Raw genomic sequence first — 20,271 nt, 5'->3', positions numbered from 1 at the left:
GGTGTGTCATGTTGGAAACACCATTTGAACAAGGTAGTTTGACTCAATCCATGCTCTTTGACCATATTACTGAAAATAACATTCTTAGTATCAGCCCTGACAGCTCCACAGTGTCATGGTGAGTAAATATTAATCCAGTTTCTGAGGAAGAATAATCTCTTACTTTTGAGGCGCTTGGTTTGTGCTAGGCACTATTATGAGCCTTAATAACATCTGTTAACAACCATGCAATCCTTACAGTTTGCTTTGAGGTAGGTACTATTTTCTCCAGTTTGTAGATGAGGTGCCTGCAGACTTGAGGCCACACAACTAGTATTGAAATCAGGATTTGAAACCAGATAGTCTGGCTGTGGAGACTGGTTCCTAAAGACACATTAGAGGATCTTTAGATAGTTTGAGTTTTAGCTTATTGACTAGAATTTTGTACTTTGGGCACTGAGATTTTATATGCCTGAAAATCATTGTCGGCCTTTAAACAGGTTCTCCATACTTGTCTTCATATCTTGAATTAGCCTAATTCAGTTTTTCTCACACGTTTCCCCCTATAAGTCGAGTTTCGGCGGGGGGGAAAAAAAACCTATACTACCACTTTCTAGGTTGTGTGATGGGAGATTTCAGGGTAAGGGAAGTGGTTACCTATATGAGGATATAGCCTATATAAGGAACAAAGTTGAAAAGTCTTTGTATTGGGGCACCTGGGTGGTTCAGTCGGTTAAGCGTCCGACTCTTGGTTGCAGCTCAGGTCGTGATTTCAGGGTCCTGGCACGAGCCCCATATAAGTCCCCGTGCTCAGCGGGGAGTCTGCTTGAGGATTCTCTCTCTCTCTCTCCCCCTCCTGCTGCCTCTCCCTGCGGGTGCGCTCACATTCTCTCTCTGTCAAATAAAAACCTTAAAAAAAAAAGAAAGAAAAAGAAATGTCTTTGTGTATTCTACTTAAATCTGTGGTTTCCCCCCTCTTCCCACCATAATAGAACCATGTTGTTTGTTTTTGTTTTTTTTTTTTCACATAAAGATATTACACTTTCTTTTTCTAAGTCTTTGAGAAAATTTGATGATCCAGAGAACCCTGGAAAGCCTCTTTGCAAAGCCTCTTTTCTCCACCGGTGCCAAAAGTTCAGTTGCAGCTTCTGCAACCATTCGGTATGGTCAGGGGGGATTTATTTTTTCCCAACAGAGAAGAACAACCATTAGCAGCCTTCTATTTTTGATGTCTCGCCCAACTGTGAGGAATGTGCTAGTTTTTAATTCATGTTGATTCCTGTAAGCATTTGACTGTCTCAAGTATTTCCCCCAGAACTTTTTCAGGAAATGGAAGTCATTTGGCTGATATTTGCTTCGTGACTCCAGGTTCCTTAATTTATTGGACAGAGATAGTAATTTATTTTAAGGACAAAGTGATGAAGTGGGGAAATTTATAAAGCTAAATATTATATATTTTATTTTTCATACGTGTTTGAAGTGCAAGTCTGTGGAAATTCCATTTGTAGGACCAAGTTGACATGCCCATCTTAACATTGTATGCTACAAGAACTCTTCTGATGACGGAATTTTGATTAAAGTGCACTGGAAGATGCAAATATATATATATATTCTGTCGTCTTTGTTATATATTTATTTTTTGTTTGTTTATTTATTCTGTCGTCTTTGTTCCCCATTAGAGAGAAGTCAGTCCAAACTAAAACCTCTCAACCAGAAGATACAGCTTTCTCTGCAGCTGTCTTCAGTACTTTCTTCTTTCTCACAGTCCACAGTACCAAAATGGAGATTGGCAGTCTGACAAAAATTTAAATTTCCTGCCATGTGGTAGTTGTATGTTCTTCATGTTCTCCACACCACCTCATTGTTATCAACTAAGAACTTTTCATAAATACCTCTAGTATGTCACCTCCCTCCTCAGCCCTTCCAACTTCACTGAAGACTGAGACCTGACTGGAGGACCAGATTTTCCTCTGACTCCTGCCATAATGGCAGTGTCTTTACAGACCACTATCCGGCAGCCTAATCCTGCAGTTCCTGGGCCTCTGACCCCAGTGAGCCTCTAACTCTATCTCAACAATTCACTCCCAGAATCTCCTGCAATATCTTTTCATCTCCTGGAATTGGTCCATTTGAGATCTTAACCATTAGACCAGTTTCTTCACAAGTTTGATGCCTGGCAACACTGATCTGCTTATAGTTTGCTATTTATAACTGTACCTTTTGTCACCTTTTTTTTTTTTTCCTATCTAAAGTACTCTTTTCCCTTCTCATTAATTTCTTACTCATTCTCTAGGACATTTTTACACAACCTTTATTTTATAATCTATGTACCTTCTCAATAAACATTCCTTCTCTCCTTTCAAAGTCTCTGCTTAACAAGTAGCTGGGGCTTTTCTGTGATCTCCTTGACCGTTTTCAGAATGATTTTAGTTGATCCTTCAGTGTTCCCGTAATGCCCTTATTTGTGTCTTTATCATTGCATTCTTCCAGTGTTTCATGTGACTTTCTTTTCCCCTGAACTATAATTTCCTTGAAGTGGCAGGTACAGGTCTTGTACATCTTTGTTTTCCTGCTACCTTTCTTAATGCCTGCATTAAGTGTAGTGATTTAAAAAAAATATTAAAAGAAATTGAATTCTGAGGCACCTGGGTGGCTCAGTCAGTTAAGGATCTGACTCCTGATTTTGGCTCAGGTCATAATCTCAGGTTCATGAGATTGAGCCCCGCATCTAGCTTCACGCTGGGTGTGGAACCTGCTTAAGATTCTCTCTCTCCCCCTCCCATTTCTCCCCTTCCTTCTCTTAAAAAAAAAAAAAAAAATTGAATTCCTTAGTTCTTAATTTTGGCACAAATAATAAATTTAGTAAAAGTACAGGAGTATATAACTTGAAGGACTTGGACAAAATAATCCATATCTTCCTCCAAAAATAGTGTGTCTGAATCCAGATGATTTAAAGTCTTATGTTAGTCTCACATTCTGGGATGTGATGTTTTAGTATGGAATGATTTTAAAGGAGAAGGTTAAATAATACTATTGTAGTCTGTGTTTAACCTGGGATTAATGAACAGCAAGGATTTAGCAAAATAATTTAGAATCATAAACTCTTTCAGCATAGTCTAAGCATTTAAGCATAAAAGCTACCCCTTTGATGTAATTAATTATATTAATATTTTTTTTTGTATGGCACCAATCAATATGAGTGTATTTTGGGAAAGTAATCTTTCATTTGAAATTTAAAGAGACTAAATAGCCTGTTGAACAAATACTGGTTGAACTGTAGGCTTTTGCTGATACTGGACTATTGTTGACCTGCAGGAGACCCTTTGATGTGATTCAGTGGTTGCTCAGTGGCCACTACAGGCTGAGCATCCTAACTCCTTGTCAGCTCACTTTGAAATTTTAAACCTTTGGGGGGTTAAAACATCAGCCACCAGTGCACACTTAGAGTGCTTTTTTTGGATATAGCTGAATATTGGTTGTAAAGATTATAAAAAGAAAAAGTATACTTTTCAATATAAAGTGGAGAAAGAGATTAGTCTCCCAATATATGGCAGTATGTTTTCTGGAAAAAGAAAATAGGGGGTGGGGCATGCCTTTGGTGTTAAGTCTGTGTGGGAAATTATGGTTTAAAAACAAGTTACTGAGTGACTTTAAATCAATATTAACATTTTACTGTACTGGTTTTGGATTTTCTTTTTATTAAATGTGATTATTTTGACTTCCCTCATTATGTATGTATTCTGTGTGTTTGAGTTCAACCATTAGAAACAAATTGAAGTTAAATCACTAAGTCAGTTTTTGCCATATATCTTTGCAATTAAATGTCTGAAGCTGTTCTGAAAATATTTCAGTGACTAACTTCATGTATTACATTGAGATGTATTTTATCATTATTTTGTTATGACTAAATGCTTGATAAATGATGAAATTTTAAAATGTGTTTGATAAATTTATAGGATGGAAGATGCTGATAATTCCGAAAAGAGTGTAAATGAAGAAAATGGAGAAGTATCAGAAGACCAGTCTCAAAATAAGCACAGTCGTCACAAAAAAAAGAAGCATAAACACAGAAGTAAACATAAGAAACATAAACATTCCTCAGAAGAAGACAAGGATAAAAAACATAAACATAAGCATAAACATAAGAAACACAAAAGAAAAGAGGTTATTGATGCTTCTGACAAAGAAGGTATGTCTCCAGCAAAAAGAACTAAACTTGATGATTTAGCTTTGCTGGAAGACTTGGAAAAACAGAGAGCCTTGATTAAAGCTGAACTTGATAATGAGTTAATGGAAGGAAAGGTCCAATCTGGGATGGGGCTCATATTGCAAGGCTATGAGTCTGGCTCTGAAGAAGAGGGGGAGATTCATGAAAAAGCAAGAAATGGAAATAGGTCTAGTACCAGATCATCAAGTACAAAGGGGAAACTTGAACTAATGGACAATAAAAATAGTACGAAAAAGCGGAGTAAAAGCAGATCCAAAGAACGGACTAGACATAGGAGTGATAAAAAGAAAAGTAAGGGAGGTGTTGAAATAGTTAAAGAGAAGACAACTAGGAGCAAGTCAAAGGAGAGGAAAAAGTCCAAAAGTCCATCCAAGAGAAGTAAGTCTCAAGATCAAGCAAGGAAATCAAAATCTCCTACCCTTAGAAGGCGATCTCAAGAGAAAATTGGGAAGGCCAGATCTCCTACTGATGACAAGGTTAAAATTGAAGATAAAAGTAGGTCAAAAGATAGAAAAAAATCCCCAATTATAAATGAAAGTAGAAGTCGTGATCGAGGCAAAAAATCCAGATCCCCAGTTGACTTAAGAGGTAAATCCAAAGACAGAAGATCACGGTCCAAAGAGAGAAAATCAAAACGGTCTGACACGGATAAAGAAAAGAAGCCAATTAAATCTCCCTCTAAAGATGCTTCTTCTGGGAAAGAAAATCGGTCACCCAGTAGAAGACCGGGTCGAAGTCCTAAAAGAAGAAGTTTGTCTCCAAAACAACGGGATAAATCAAGGAGAAGTAGATCTCCACTTGTAAATGACAGAAGGTCTAAACAAAGCAAATCACCTTCCCGAACTCTGTCTCCTGGTAGAAGAGCCAAGAGCCGATCCTTGGAAAGAAAACGAAGAGAACCAGAAAGGAGACGACTTTCTTCTCCAAGGTAACTTGTTTTCAAAATGTTAATGCTTTTTACCAATGCACCGGATTTTAAAAAGGAGAAACTAGAACTTGTGGACAATAAAAAATGAGGTAGTGTGATCAGTCTTACAGTTTTAAGTAGATCCTGTCCACTAACTAAATTAATATTTGTACTTTTTTCAGTGAGTAGCTTGACTGAAAGATTTACAAATACTGAACTTGGTGACAGAATCAGTTTTTTTTCCCCCAGGTTCTTAATTTAGTATCAATTTTGCAGAATCACTGCTTTAAATCCAAGTAATTTGGCTGATAAATCTATGTATACCCATTCATGTATTCCCATTTATGGGAAGTGAGGGGAATTTCTAGAGCAGGGATTTTTCATTGAACAGTATAGGCTGAAATTTTTAACTTTAAAAAAGGAGGTGTCAGTTTAAGGATTGTGATGTATCCATTCATTTGAATTGGCATGGTTTTGAATTCCAACAATGTAAATTGGAACTACCAAATTTTTTTTTGCCCCAAAAATAAAATTAAATTGAAAGTGGACATTTTTTTGTTACTAATTCATATACCTATAATCTCATTGTTTAAAAAAAGTAGTATGTCTTTAGGAAGAAGAATAGTGTAAGAAATGATTTTATATTTTTTACCTATAATAATGAAAATAATTCATATTTGTATAATGCTTTTAGCCCATCGGTTTTTTTCCTCAAATTCTCCTGATTATCTCTCCTCATAAAATGGAGTGACTCTCATATTCAATTTATAAATGAGAAAATAGATTGAGAGATTATTCCATTTACCTAGCATCATAGAACTAATAGGTAATCAAGGCACATGAAGGATTTTAGCAGAGTGGGTGAGGATTGTTTAGACTAAACTATTTTAGAAACTGATTTTTTTTAGTATCCTTATGTTGAATAATTGGACATGTGAAATTATCAGCCAGGTTTAGCTTAAAAGAAGGTTGGCTTATACTATGTAAAGATATAAATTCCTAGCCACGTATTGTGTGTGAGTATAAATACAAGTTGACCTTGAGGTTTAAATCGTTTTTTCTGAAAAATTTCAAGAATGCTGTTTTCACAAAGTGCTGCATCTTAGATACTCTTAATTCTTCTAAGTAGCATTGTAATTAAATGGCCCCCTTCTTCCTTTAGCTTTCTAAATTGAGACAGTTGTTAGTGTTGCTGATTATGTCTTCTAAAGTGTTTCTAAGTGATCTTTGTCTCTTTCAGTTTGTCTTCCCTTTGAAAAGGAAGTTCAGAGCAGTTTATTAAGGACTAGTGTTGAATATTTGAAACAATTTTAATTACAGAAAAGATACTAATTAAAGAGAAATTCAGATAAGGCAGAAGCCTGTAAAGTCTTTACCTTTTCATCCTTCCACTACCAGTCATAAGAATACGTCCTTCTAGTTCTTTTTTTATGCACGTACAATTATATGAATGTTCTTTCATACAGAAATGGAGTCCTACATGTTAAAATGTGATTTGCTTTTTTCATGAAACATTTCTGTGACAGCAAAGATCTTTTTTAGCTCTTTATATAGCAGTACCATATTTCACAGTATAGATATACAAAGTTGAGCTTTGAACAACACAGGGGTTATGGGCACCAGTTGCCCACACAGTCAGAAATTGGCATATAACTTTTGACTCCTCCAAAACTTAGTTACTAATAGCCCACTGCTAACTGGAATCCTTACCAATAACTTACCACGTATTTTGTATGCTCTAGTATCATATATACTGTATTGTTACAATAAAGTAAGTTAGAGGTAAGAAAATCCTAAGGACTAAATACATTTACAGTACTGTACTGTAAAAACAATCTGCATGTGAGTGAACCTGTGCCGTTCAAACCCATGTTCAGGGGTCACCTCTAATCAATCCCTCACTGAAACATGAAAATTTTGGTTGGTTCCAGTTTTTCAGGATTGTATGCAAAGATGTCCATTGTTTATATGTGAAGTTTTTTGTAGAATAGATTCATAGAAGTGAAACTGCAAAGTCTAAGGTAACGTACATTTACATTTTATGAAGTATTGTCGAATGTCTTTCCAGGAAAGTTACACCAATATGTATTTCCTTGACTAGATGGACTGTCCCTTTCTCTAAACCCTCACTTTGATTTTCTTTGTTGTAAGGGTAACAGTGATTGTAAGATGCTGTTGTATGTAATATATTAAAAATAAGACTGTATTACAAAAATGTCAAGATTTAGGAAGAAAACAGTCTTCAAACTGAGGAAATGGAATACTGTCACTTAGACAAGTTTTATTTGAGTTGTTTATCTGGAATTAGAATCAGTGGTTTAACAACGTGAATAACCTTTATAATTTTTCAAATTGTGAGACCAGAGGAAGTAGACCTTCTACTGTGTGCATACCATAACACCAAAATGTCATTGTGATTTTCTGAATTCAAGTTTTGTTGCAAAACATGTTAATCTGTGTGTTCTGTCTTCAGGTTAGTGTGCCCTTAAGATGTCTTTTATGTGCAAAACAAATTCATTAATGTATTTTTCTATTAACCTGTATTTGGTCCCCTTAAGAACACGACCTCGAGATGATATCCTCAGTAGACGTGAAAGATCAAAAGATGCCAGCCCGATCAATAGGTGGTCTCCAACCCGAAGAAGAGCAAGTAGATCTCCCATCAGAAGACGGTCTCGTTCCCCACTCAGACGTAGTAGGTCACCCAGGAGAAGAAGCAGGTCTCCTCGGAGGAGGTAGAGATATGTTACATATGTTGACCTTTTTAATTCATTAAACTCTGTATGCTTCTGAAGCTTCATATTAGCTCATTAGGTGAGTTTCCTTAAAGACCATTTTTCTCTGAAAAATTGAAGCTGTGATCCCATATAGTTTCCTTTTTACCAACATGTGATATTTCACACACACTGATTTTTCTTTATCTTTTTTTCAAATTTAAATCAGTGATTCATTAAAAACTCAATCTTTTGAAAGGGGAACACTTTTTTTTTTTCCTAATTCTTAAGAAAGAAATACTACGTGAGCTATGCTTACTGGTTTGTTTTGTTTTGTTTTAAGCAGGATAGATCATAAGGTAATAAATAAGTAGCCCAGTTTGCAGTCATTATGTAATTGCAGGTCTCTATTTTTCTATTAACTTGTATTTGGTCCCCTTAGAACATGACCTCAAGATGATAGCCTCAGTAGTTGTGAAAGACTCTCTTGGCAAAAACCTCTTTAACTCACAGTAGTAGAAACCATTTTATGTAAAGCACATGTAGTGAATTGGTTAATCAAAATGTTGGTTTGTAAAGCAGGAATCATTTTAAAGTATATACATTAAATTCTTTTTTAAAGGTGTATCTATTTTAGAGTATGCATGCAAGTGGGGGGAAGGGCAGAGGGAAAGAATCTCAAGCAGACTCCCTGCTGAGCACAGAGCCAGCCTCAGGCTCCATCTCACAACCCGGAGATCATGACCTGAGCTGAAACCAAGTCTACCACTTAACCAACTGAGCCACTCACGCAGCCCTGTGTGTTAAACATTTTAACTCAAACATAAGTGGACTTTTCATTTGCCAATTTTTTAACATTTTTAATTGAGCTAATACATGAATGTAGTTTAAAAAGACAGCACACCAATGGCTTATATTCCAAGCAGTGGATACATCTTTACATTATCTCTGAGTATTTTTGTATACTAGATTTCTTGAAGTAGAAGTGCTTTGTCTGAGGTTGTGTATGTTTAAATTTTTGAAGTTATTGCCATGTTATCTATTGATTCAATCTTTCTTTGGACAATTTCTTTTCTTTTCCTTTATTAAGTAGACTCCGCGCTCATAGTGGAGCCCAGTATGGGGTTTAAACTCAAAACCCTGAGATCAACACCTGAGCTGAAATCAAGAGTTGGACGCTTAACAAACTGAGCCACCCATGCACCCCAACAATTACTTTTTTTAATTCCACCCATCACACTTTCTTTTCTACCTAATTGTATCACATTTCTCTATGTTGTTGTTACAGTCATTATGCTCTTGTGCCTATTGCTCATTGCTGAGCAAGTAGTCAGGGGAAGGGGGCAAGGAAAGACCTTCCTCCTAATGCTTCTAGCCTTCTGTCTCCAAACTGACTAATAGGCCTGCTTGTACAGTTATTGTAGAATTTTTTTCCCTTTTCTGTCCTCTGGATATTCCCTTGTTTCTGTCTTATTTTGTGGTTCCCTTTCCTGTATCCAGCATCTTCAGGTTTTACTTCCTTGCTTTGTTAATGCATCTCCAACAGCTTCCTATGAAAAGGACATTTTTGGGGACTTTTGTTTCTTAAAAGCCCCCCCTTTTTTTTTTAAATCCCCATTGCTGATTTGATTTGTCAAGGAGTAGAATTGCAAGTTGAAATAATTTTTTTCTTAAGAACTTTGAAATTGTTATTCCACAGATTTCTGGTTTCCAGTATTGCTATTGAGAAGTCCTGTTCTGATGCCTGGGCATTTCTTAGAGGACTTGCTTTTTCTCTCTCCCTCTCTTTATAATAAATGTCCTGCATTCTGGAATTCCACTATAACGTGCCTTGGTGCATGTCTCTTTCCACTGATTTTGCTGGGCACTAAGTAGGCCCTTTAAAGCAGAAATATTATGGCTGCCTATTCTGGGAAGTTTTCTCTCTTTTGTTTTGGTTTTGGTTTCCTTCTTGCCCATTGTCTCTCCCCCGCCCCCCACTGGACCTTCTGTATTGTTCCACTGATTTCCCCCCACACACAGTCATCTTTGATGTTTGTCATTTTGTTCTACTTTCAGTCTAGGAGATTTTCCCATTCACCCTTCTTACCTTTCTATTGATTTTTTTCCCCTGTGCTCATGTATATTTATTTTTATTTCTAAGACTTGTTGGCTGTTTAATTTTTTTTTATGACATTTTACTCATGTTTTATAGAAATAGCATCTCTTAGGTCAAAGATGATAATGAATTTATTTTATGGAGTTTTTGTTCTTGATCGTTTTCTTACCTATACTTTGTTTCTTCCCAGATTCCTTTTGTTGTTCCTTACCTTTTTTCATTTGAGGACTTTACTCATAAACAGCTGGATCCTTCTTGTTGCCTATTCTCATTTAAAACTAAGCCACTATGAAAGCTGAATGGAAGCTTTCTTCCAATCTGAGAATGTAGAATTTGTGGATTAGTGGGTATCACTTCAGTGTAACTAAATCTCTTTAGCAAATCAATGACTATAGTTGTTCTTTTGGGCTAGCAGTTTTCCAGAATCCTCTCATCTGCTGGAGAATATTGTCATGTTTGCCTGGAGAGTGGTGGTTCTTCATAATGTAGACTTTCCCTTAATCCTTTAATGTTCAGTACTGTGCCTCCCTGCTACCTTGGGTCAGTTTTTATAACAACCAACACCTCTCTATAAAATAAATTTTAAGTATTATGCCAGAATGTGAAGGGGGGTTTTTGGCATTTGAACTATACAGAGGCAAGCTGTTGCTAAGGCTTTCAACCAGTTCTTTTTAGCTTTTACCTCACACCACATCCAACAGAATACGGTGTCTCCAGTTCGTGAGGCTTTCTTGGGTTCTGTGGTATGCATTTACTTGTTTCTTATTTACCTTGTCTATTCCTGTTGGACTGATATTTAAATTTGATTTATTACTATTCTATCCAGTTTGCACATCAAGATTTTGTTGACATTTCTGTTGTCATAGTTCTTCTCATTCTCTTTGCCTGAGGGTTTTCTTTTCAGTTGTTCCTTTCATGTTATTTTAGTAAGGTTTCTTGAGAAATGTGACATAAGCATGGTAGACAGATGTGACATTAACCAGAGTTTGCCAATTCTTTGTAGACTTAGCAGCCTTTTGTTTGGAGTTCCATAGCATCTTTCCAACATAAACTTCACCTTTAATGCTTGAGCTGTAATATCAGTTTCTGTTACACATGAGGCAAGATCTTTATGCACTTATAAAAATGTCTGAGGGGCATGTTAATTAGACTTGGAATTTTTGTCACATTTATCTTTTCTATACCTTATTAGCAGTGATCTCTTTTTAAACTCGGTTTTATTGAAACATATTCACATAAAATAAATTCACCCTTTTTGCTGTAAAGTTATATGAGTTTTGACAAACACATAATCACCATAATCAAGAACATTTCTGTTGCCCCCAGAGTTCTTTTGTGCCCCTTTGCAGTCCAGTAAGAACAATACCTGTATTTTAGTTCTCTTCAATTAAGCTGATTAACCCAATCTTTCTGATCTGTTATTTTACTTTAAATTTTTAATTAACCCCTTTTTAAAAGATTTCATTTTTAGAACAGTTTTAGGTTCACAGCAAAATTGAGCTTTTGAAAAGTACAAAGAGTTCTGTATACTACTGCCCCCAACACACCCACAGCTTCTCTACCTTTAATTGACCTTTAAAATGTGTGTATGTATGATCCCTCCCCCCACAACAGGGACAGAGGTCGGAGGAGCCGGTCACGCTTGAGAAGGCGGTCTCGATCACGGGGTGGTCGTAGACGTAGAAGCAGAAGCAAAATAAAGGAAGATAAATTTAAAGGAAGTCTTTCTGAAGGAATGAAAGTTGAACAAGAATCTTCATCTGATGATAAGTAAGAATGGAATTTCCCATAATTTCCTTTTTCCAATTTAGACAAGTACTCTTTGACCTGAAAATCTTTTAATTTCCACCTGGATATTGTAAGTGAATCTATTAATTAGGTCCTGAATTTAAAAATTAATTTTTTGTGTATATTTTATAGGTTAAAATTATATGGCAGAGGTCATGGTTTTCTGAATTTAGAGGTTCCAGTTTTGACTGGAATGAATATCATGAGCCTTCCCTTTTTCATTTTTGTTAGAGACAACAGATCTATTAGATAGCCCTACCAATCTTGATTACCAGTTTTACAGTGGATGGGGGTGGGGGGTATAGTAATTTTTAAACTTTTCAGTTCGTGTAAAATGACACATCCTTTGCAGTTGAAGCTATCTGGTGTTAGGTATGCCTGTTACAGTGTGGAAAATACAGAAACATTTCACTGTCTAGTGGATAAAATTTTTTTAATGTGAATTTAGTTGTCTAGATAGAACATCTCAAAAAATAAGATAATTTAGAGCAGTGGTCCTCAGCTGGCGGTAATTTGCCTTTCTGAGGACATTTTGGCAATCTCTAAAGGTATTTTTGGTTGTCATCTTGTGGCTAAAGACCAGAGATACTGTTCAGCATCTGCTAATGCACAGGACAGCGCCCTCTTCCATAACAAAGAATTATCAAAATGTCAGTAGTGCTAAGGTCAAGAAAGCCCAGTCAGAGCTAGGTGATATGCAAGTTAAGGGAAGGGTGTTAAACATAGATCCTGATACCTTGAGAATGCAGTTTGCTTACTGGTGTGGAGTGAACATTCAGCAGATCATAAAAGAGGCCGTGCGGGGAGGGATTGTAAAGATTCGGAGTTCTTCGGGAGGAAATTGGGACCAGTGGGGCAGTGTCTGCGGGTAGAGCCACATTCCTCGTCAGATTGTATGCGAATATTTACATACCTATTTTTGATAGGGAAAGGATCCATAGCTTTCCAAGGATCTATAGCTTTCTGTGACCCAGAGAAGGTACTAGTTTTCTTACGTGTCTCTTACTCTGTTAGGGGTTAAAACTGAGGCTGGCTAGGTGAAATGACTTTAGTAATAGCAAGGTCATGGTAGAGCCAGGGGTCACTTTTTTGAACTTAAGGATCTTTTGTTCCCTAGTTTGGTGCCATGAAACAAGTGAGGAGGAAAATGAGATACAGAGGGTTAAATTACTTGCCAGGATTCCAAACCAGGCAACTGAGAGAGTTTAGAAACAGGATAAAGAGAGTAAGATGGCTTAAGACTTTTGCTGGAACTTGCGGATGACCTATGTTTTCTAGCTTTTATTTTTAAACTGTGTAATAGTTATGGTTTGTGACTGTCTAAGGATGTTTGAAATTGTGTGTATATATGTGCAATTTTTTTTTTTTTTAAGCCTTGAAGACTTTGATGTAGAGGAAGAAGATGAAGAAGCCCTAATAGAACAGAGAAGAATACAGAGGCAGGCAATTGTTCAGGTATGTGATATTAGTAAATTTTGAGCAATCTTTTTAAATAATTACTCTCTTAGCAAAAGGGTTTTTACTTTAATAAAGAATCGATGGTAGTAGCAATTGATTAAGTCTTAAGGAAACGTATATGTGAGATTATGAGATTTGAAAAGATAATTTCTTAAGTTGAAATGGTTGCCCTTTTTTTGTTATATATTAGGATTCAGATATAAACTATAAGGCAAAATTTGAAGTGGTTTTTTTTTTTTGGTTTGTTTTTGTTTTTTGGAATTTCATTTAGCAAAAAATTATGTAATTACATCTGTTTCTATGTCGGGGGGGAACCATTTGAATGTCTAAAAAAATAACAGATTTTCTTGTGTAAATGTGATTGCTTAAATGGGACATCTCAAAAATAATTTAAAAGTAGTTTAGAGGTAGGTGATTAAGCAAATGGGGTGGGGAGAGGGTGTTGTATATAAGTCTTTGTGTAGTCATTTAAGATTACCTTCCTTGGAAGATTGTCCGTTGTGCCTCAGGCATCCTGAGATAGAACCATGGCCACTAGATCCTTTGTGGATGGCAGTCCCTGTAAAGTGTAATGCTTTCTCTTGATCATGGGAAGGTGAGTGATGTAGTAAAGAACACATTCTGGAAGAAGTGAAAAATGTTTAGATACTATAAGGAAGATAGCAGGCAAAAGGAAAGAATAGTTGTACCAGCTTACACATACATAGCAAATCATAAATCTAGCACTGGAGGTCAGAGCAAAGGAAAGAACTTGAATGACCAGAGGATGTAGGGCAAAACTGGAATTCCAGAGAAACTTGCTTTTCTGGGGCACTGATGAAATTGTTGTTATTAAACTGATATCCCTAGAGACTTGGTTGAATCTTTTTTTGTTCTTGCCCAGGTCCACAATCCCTTATCTCCAGCCCTTGGGGCCAGATGTGCTTCAGAACTCAGAACTATTTGAATTTTAGAAAGGTAATATGGTGCATCTATGTATATTATTTAGCCCCATCAGTGGGGTCTAGAACAGCACCCCACTATCAAACACATTAGTATTTCTGCAATGAGACATACTATGTTCACACTGGGGGAGATAAAAATAAGACTACAAATAGTATCGCATCTGTTCAGGTGAGGTTTTGTCACCTAGTGAATGTGCACCAAACGTAGAAAAACTTCTTCAGAGTTTTGTGGATTTTGGAAATACATGTAAGGGATTGTGGATCTGATTCAATCAAGACATCAATACCTTTTTAAAGTTTTTAACATTGACAGTCTTTTCAGTGCAATACCTCTTAGCAGATATGCATCAGATTTTACGAAAATAATGTGTTGTATTATTGTTACAGAAATACAAATATCTTGCTGAAGATAGCAATATGTCTGTGCCATCTGAACCAAGCAGCCCTCAGAGCAGTATCTGTACACGGTCACCTTCTCCGGATGACATTCTGGAAAGGGTAGCTGCTGATGTGAAAGAGTATGAACGGGAAAACGTTGATACATTTGAGGCCTCAGTAAAAGCCAAGCATAATCTAATGACTGTTGAACAGAATAATGGTAAGTTAGATTTTTGTTTTGACATGCTTTTCTCTGAATTTTTAGCTCTGTAAATAATGAAAAAGATTGTTTTGAAATGGGTAAAAGTGAAAGGGATTAGAAATGTTGCCCCTCCTAAATCTTAGGGTAATAACAATGTTAAATGTGTCCCAGTGAATGTCCTTTATAAATGTTTTGATTAGTTCACATAACCTAAACAGTATTGTACTGAATCTCATGTATTCATTACCTTCTGTTTGGGGCACCTGGCTGGTTCAGTCAGTAGAGCATGTGACTCTTGATCTCGGGTTTGTGAGTTCAAGCCCGGTGTTGGGCATAGAGCTTACTTAAAAAAAAAAAAAAAATGTTGTAATGACCTTCTATTTTGCTTGCTAGAGTCATTTAAAGCAAATCACAGCCATGATTTCATTTCATAAATGAAATTGTGTATCTCTTCTAGATAAGGACTTTAAAAAAAAAAAAAATTACTTGGGTACCTGGGTGGCTCAGTCAGTTAACCGTTCAACTCATAATTTCGGCTCAGGTCATGATCTCAGGGTCCTGGGATTGAGCCCCATTTTGGGCTCCATGCTGAGCAGGGAGTCTGCTTGAAGCTTCTCTCTCTTCTCCCCCTCCCCCCCTCCCCCGCTCGCACTTTCTCTCTAAGTAAACAAAATCTTTTAAAAATAAAAAACATTATACCTAAAGAATTGATCATTTTTAAATATCTTTCTAATTACAATTGGTTGGTTTGAATCAAAATCCAAATAAGATGCACATCTTTTAATCTCCAAGTCTTTAGTAGTTATTCTCATCCTTCCCATTTTCTTGTGAGGATGCTGAGGCCATGTGTCCTATAAACTTTTCTTTCTTTTGTGATTTTGCCACATTCTTGTTTCATTTATCTTTATTTTTTCTATCCTCCAGGTTTCTTATAAACTAGTATAAGTGTAAGAGACCTGAGTAGATTTACATTAATTTTTTTGGGCAAGAATACTGCCTAAGTGGTGGTGTGTACTTGCATCACATCAAGTGGCATGTGCTGTGTGCTTGTCCTATTTTTATTGATATTGAGATTGTGTGTTTAGATAAGATGATCACATCTGTCCAACATGAAGTTGCCCTTCAGCTCTTCACCTGGCAGTTTCAGCAGCCATTGGTCATCATTCCTTAGATCCACTATTTCATGAGGGGTGGGGGCAGGTGGGCACACTCCGAAGCCGTGATTCTTAAATTTCCATAATTCCTTTTGAATTATTAGCTATAATTCTGTAAAAGAAGAGGTTTCCATTCTTTCGTTAACCAAGAAATATAGTTTGTACAGGAAAGTCAGGATAAGTGCTTGGTTATTTTCTTTTATTGACTGATAACTTAGGGTAGAATAGAATTGGTACATTTACAACCACCATAGATGACCAGTGAGATTTGGGTTGTTTCTGTTAGGTTTTTATTATTTGGTATCATTATGTACTAAAATTCTCTCTCCAACTGAGATGGGGAGGGAGGGAGCATTTTTAAGTTGGTTTCCAATGTCTTTTTGATCTAAACCCTACAGGATTTATTGGTATTAATATATTATGTTTCTTTCTAGGACGGGCTGGCAACTGTTTAAGGTCAGATAGTCAATATTTTAGGCTTTTGTAATTTATGCGTTTTTTTTCTCTGTTCCAACTACTGAACTCTGCTGTTGTAATGCCAAAGCAGCTGTGTTCCGAAAAAAACTGTGTGGACATCAAAACTTAAATTTCATATAATTTTCACATGTCACAAAATATTCTTATGTTTTTCCCTAAAACTTTTAAAAATGTAAAAATGGGCCATATAAAAACAAGCAGGGGACCAAATTTGCCCCACTCTGTAATTTGCAAACTCCCGTTCTACCACATTGTAAGATATCACAGGCTCACCTTGTGCATATCTTGTCCCAGAATAGAAGCAGCTATTGCTCCAAGGAACCCGGGTTCCATTTAATAGGAAATGCCATTTAGACTTCACAAAGCACTTAGGAGTGCCCATTATTCATGGGATTTTTCAGTGGACCAAGCTAGGACGTGCATTTCTGCATTTTTGGAAAGGGGAGGTTCATACTGAAAAATTGCCAATTCAAACTTGAGATTACAGGGTTTTTATTAACATCTTTGATTTTTGACTTGTTTCTTTTATAGTGAAAAACATGATTCCCAATAACATTGATTATTTAGGTTATTTTGAAGCTTTTATTTACAGTTATCAGTATGATCACCAATATTGAATGTAGTGAATGCAAATTGAAAATTTAATGATTCTTTTTATCCTTGGGATACATTCCAAGGTGTAAAGTCATTTGAAATACTTTGGTATGGTTATACCACCCATTTGATAGATTTGGGTTTATTTTAATTGCTTTTGATTTTTAGGAATTTTCTATTTGATTATTAAAATGTCTTTCACATGTGTATTTGTATTTTGCCTACACAAGCACACACAAATATATACACACTCATCAGTATGAAAAGATCTTCATTCCTTTTTACAGTTCTGTGCTATTCCAGTGTAATGAATATGCCAAGGCTTATTCACTGTGTCTTCTAATGGTGGATGTTTGGGTTGTATCCAGTTGTTATTATTCATTGGAACATTAATTATAATGGCATTGTGCATTAAGTCATTTTTTTAATGCTAAAACTGTATCTTTGAAATAATTTCCTAGAAGTGGGGTTGCTGGGTCAAAAGAGTATAATGTGCTGTGTTTCCAAATTTCACTCTGTAAGGCTTGCACAGTTTTGCCTCCTGCAAGTAATGTTTGAGTACTTGCTTATCAGGGCCTTGTTACCAGGATGTTATCAGACTTTCAGGTTTTTTAGCCTATCTCAAAAGAGAAGGGGTATTTCTTTATAATTTTAATCTGTATTTCCCTTACTATAAGTGAGAATGGGTGTGTGTTCATATCCTTAAAGCCCTTCCATTCTTTCTTCCTTTCTTTTTTTAAGGAACTCCTTTTATTTTGCCCAGTTTTTCTTGGGGATTATTGGACTTTTTAGGGGAGAGATACATAGAGATCTAGATCTATAGTGGGGGTATTAACCTTTTGAGATTTTAAGTTGCAATTTGGAAATGGAATTTTTTAAAGAGGAACTTTGATTGTAATACATAATCATTAATTTAGCTATTAGCATATTAATTTAACAGTGGAGAAAATACTGACATTAGGTCTTTCAACTTTCTAAAATGCATCCTTTTAGTAAAAAATGGATAGTTTTCTAGATCTTAAGTGTTACAAAGTGACTTTAAGTTGGGTATTAGTGAAAAACTGATGTGCAGGTTTGAATTGCTAGTGATATTACATTAATGACTTATTTGTGTTTTAATTTGTATCCCTTCATTTTTCAAATATTACTGTTTATTTCCATTAAGGTTCATCTCAGAAAAAGCTCTTGGCACCTGATATGTTTACCGAATCTGATGATATGTTTGCTGCCTACTTTGATGTAAGTAATTTTAAGTCATAAAAACATAACTATTAAAATATATATAGGGGTGCCTGGGTGGCTCAGTCGGTTAGGCGGCTGCCTTTGGCTCAGGTCATGATCCTAGGGTCCTGGGATTGAGCCCCACATCGGGCTCCTTGCTCAGTGGGGAGCCTGCTTCTCCCCTGCCTGCCGCTCCCTCCTGCTTGTGCTTGCTCGCCCCCCTCCTTCCCCCGTGTGTGTGTCAAATAAATAAAATCTTTATTAAAAAAATAATTATACATATATATAATAAGTATGTGTGTTATATATAGAGAGAGAAAAGGATAAAGCAAATTAATAAATGTTAACACTTGGACAGTCTGAATGAATGGTATCTGGAAACTCTTTGTACTAGTGTTGCAGCATTTCTCGAAGTCTAAAATTAGGTTAAGATTTTAAAAAGTATGGCAGAACAGTTTGAGAGCTTCCGAAAAGTTAAACACCAAATGACTTAAACGTGTAGTTATTTTTTTGAAACAACTTTTTTTTTGGATTTACAAACTGGGGCAGGGGGGCGGGGATACATAGTTAGCTGAGACAAGATGATGTCAGTAATTTCCAGGCCTGGTTTAAAACAGAGTCCACTTTGGGCTTCTATATTGTGGGTGAATGAGAACTTAGGATTTGGATCCTGATACATTCACTGAAGAGTTGGGAATGTTATTACAAAGAAGGGGTTAAGAAATTTTGGTTTTTTAGCTATTAATGACTTTTCTTGAAAAAGTTTTAACATATTTAAAAGTATGAGACCATTTTCATTATAAATTCAAGAGAACATGAGAAATAAGGAGGCTTTGGCAAGGGAAAGTGGAGAGCCAAACATAAAATAGAGGAAAAAATAGAGTAAGATTAAACAGTCTGTGTCTAGGACCCTGAAGACATTGGTCATTGGCTTAAGTAATGTATCTATATTTTGCAACGGGAACACCAAAACAAAGCTAGGTTAAGAGAGGATGAAATGATTAAGCCAGTGAAAGTATCCCCGCCCATCATTACTTGGATGATAGTGAAGGGTCTTCCGGGTATCATGGAAAGTGATGTGTCATGTTCTTCAGAAGTTACACATACTCTTAATTTCTCACACTAACTGTTAGTGCAGCATATATGGGCAGAGAAATCAAGGGGTGTTTCGTGGACAAAGCAGTAAAAGAAATGTGAAAATTGGTAGGAGAGAGAGTTGAACGCTGTTAACTGAGTGCCCATCTATAATTTTTGTCCTCCTCTGTCTATTAATAACTGTAAAAACCAGATCTGGTTTTGAGTTTTTATTTTCATTTATAATCCCCTAATCATATTACTAAGAGTTTTTGAAGATAACTTTGTTAATTTCTTTCCTGAGCATTACTGTGATGTGAGACTTTGGTAATCAGTCATGTTTTCAGCTGTATTGCATTTACGTAGGTGACGGTAGGAGTTGACTTAATTTGGCTAAAATGTTTTATTAAATTATAGCTGGTTTTCCCCATTTTGGTTTTAAAGGAAGTGCTTTAAGTATCTGCCTGATGAGTAGTAGCTGTTAGATAAATGGCTCTCTTGTTGCCTCCTCCATTTCAGAGTGCTCGTCTTCGGGCTGCTGGCATTGGAAAAGATTTCAAAGAGAATCCCAACCTCAGGGATAACTGGACAGATGCAGAAGGCTATTACCGTAAGTTCACAGTTCTGATTAATTTTAGGGTTCATTACAACATTTTGTAGAAGTATGTTGCTTGATGAAGTTACATGTTGGAGAACTCTGAAAGTCACGTCACAGTGCCATCACTTAAAATGTGTGGCACATCTAATAGCTGCATGAACCCATGTTGTATTCTAGTAAGCAGCTCAGGAGCTTCATGAATAGAAGTGAGGTGAAGACTTGATGTGCAACTTAAATCTATTCAAAGTTGTTTTCAGCCATGAGATAATCCTCCAGGAGGAAGGGGGAACGTCACTTGCTCGTCTTGATCTGAAACCAAGAAAAACGACATACAGGAACTTGGGATGCCAGTCATGCAGTATTTGTCATGCAGGGCTACAGTTGGAAACACTTCAGTGAGCACATTTCTTCCCTACTCAATGTTAAAATCCTTAGCAGTTGATAGGAAGTGGGCATG

At 36.3% G+C, this 20,271-nt stretch overlaps 1 protein-coding gene across 17 annotated transcripts in view; it reads left to right on the top strand.

Annotated features, from left to right (window-relative positions):
- The window catches only part of PRP4K (pre-mRNA processing factor kinase PRP4K), a 37,958-nt gene that overhangs the window by 4,558 nt on the left and 13,129 nt on the right, over nucleotides 1–20,271 (top strand). For all 17 annotated transcript variants that reach the window (XR_014147566.1, XR_014147568.1, XR_014147564.1 and 14 more), the window contains exons 2-8: nucleotides 3,936–5,135; nucleotides 7,673–7,849; nucleotides 11,541–11,696; nucleotides 13,088–13,169; nucleotides 14,504–14,714; nucleotides 18,087–18,160; nucleotides 19,736–19,826. Coding sequence is in view for 2 of the 17 variants with exons in the window: in XM_081827749.1 (XP_081683875.1) it covers nucleotides 3,936–5,135; nucleotides 7,673–7,849; nucleotides 11,541–11,696; nucleotides 13,088–13,169; nucleotides 14,504–14,714; nucleotides 18,087–18,160; nucleotides 19,736–19,826 (1,991 nt within the window). In the remaining 15 variants the exon portion in view is untranslated. The remainder of the gene's footprint in view (nucleotides 1–3,935; nucleotides 5,136–7,672; nucleotides 7,850–11,540; nucleotides 11,697–13,087; nucleotides 13,170–14,503; nucleotides 14,715–18,086; nucleotides 18,161–19,735; nucleotides 19,827–20,271) is intronic.

This window comes from Leptonychotes weddellii, chromosome 8, assembly GCF_054177405.1.
Source record: "Leptonychotes weddellii isolate Sample4059 chromosome 8, ASM5417740v2, whole genome shotgun sequence".
In the NCBI taxonomy this organism is placed as follows: Eukaryota; Metazoa; Chordata; class Mammalia; order Carnivora; family Phocidae; genus Leptonychotes; species Leptonychotes weddellii.
The sequence above is the reverse complement of the archived record's forward strand: the minus strand, read 5'-3'. Positions and strand labels throughout refer to the sequence as shown.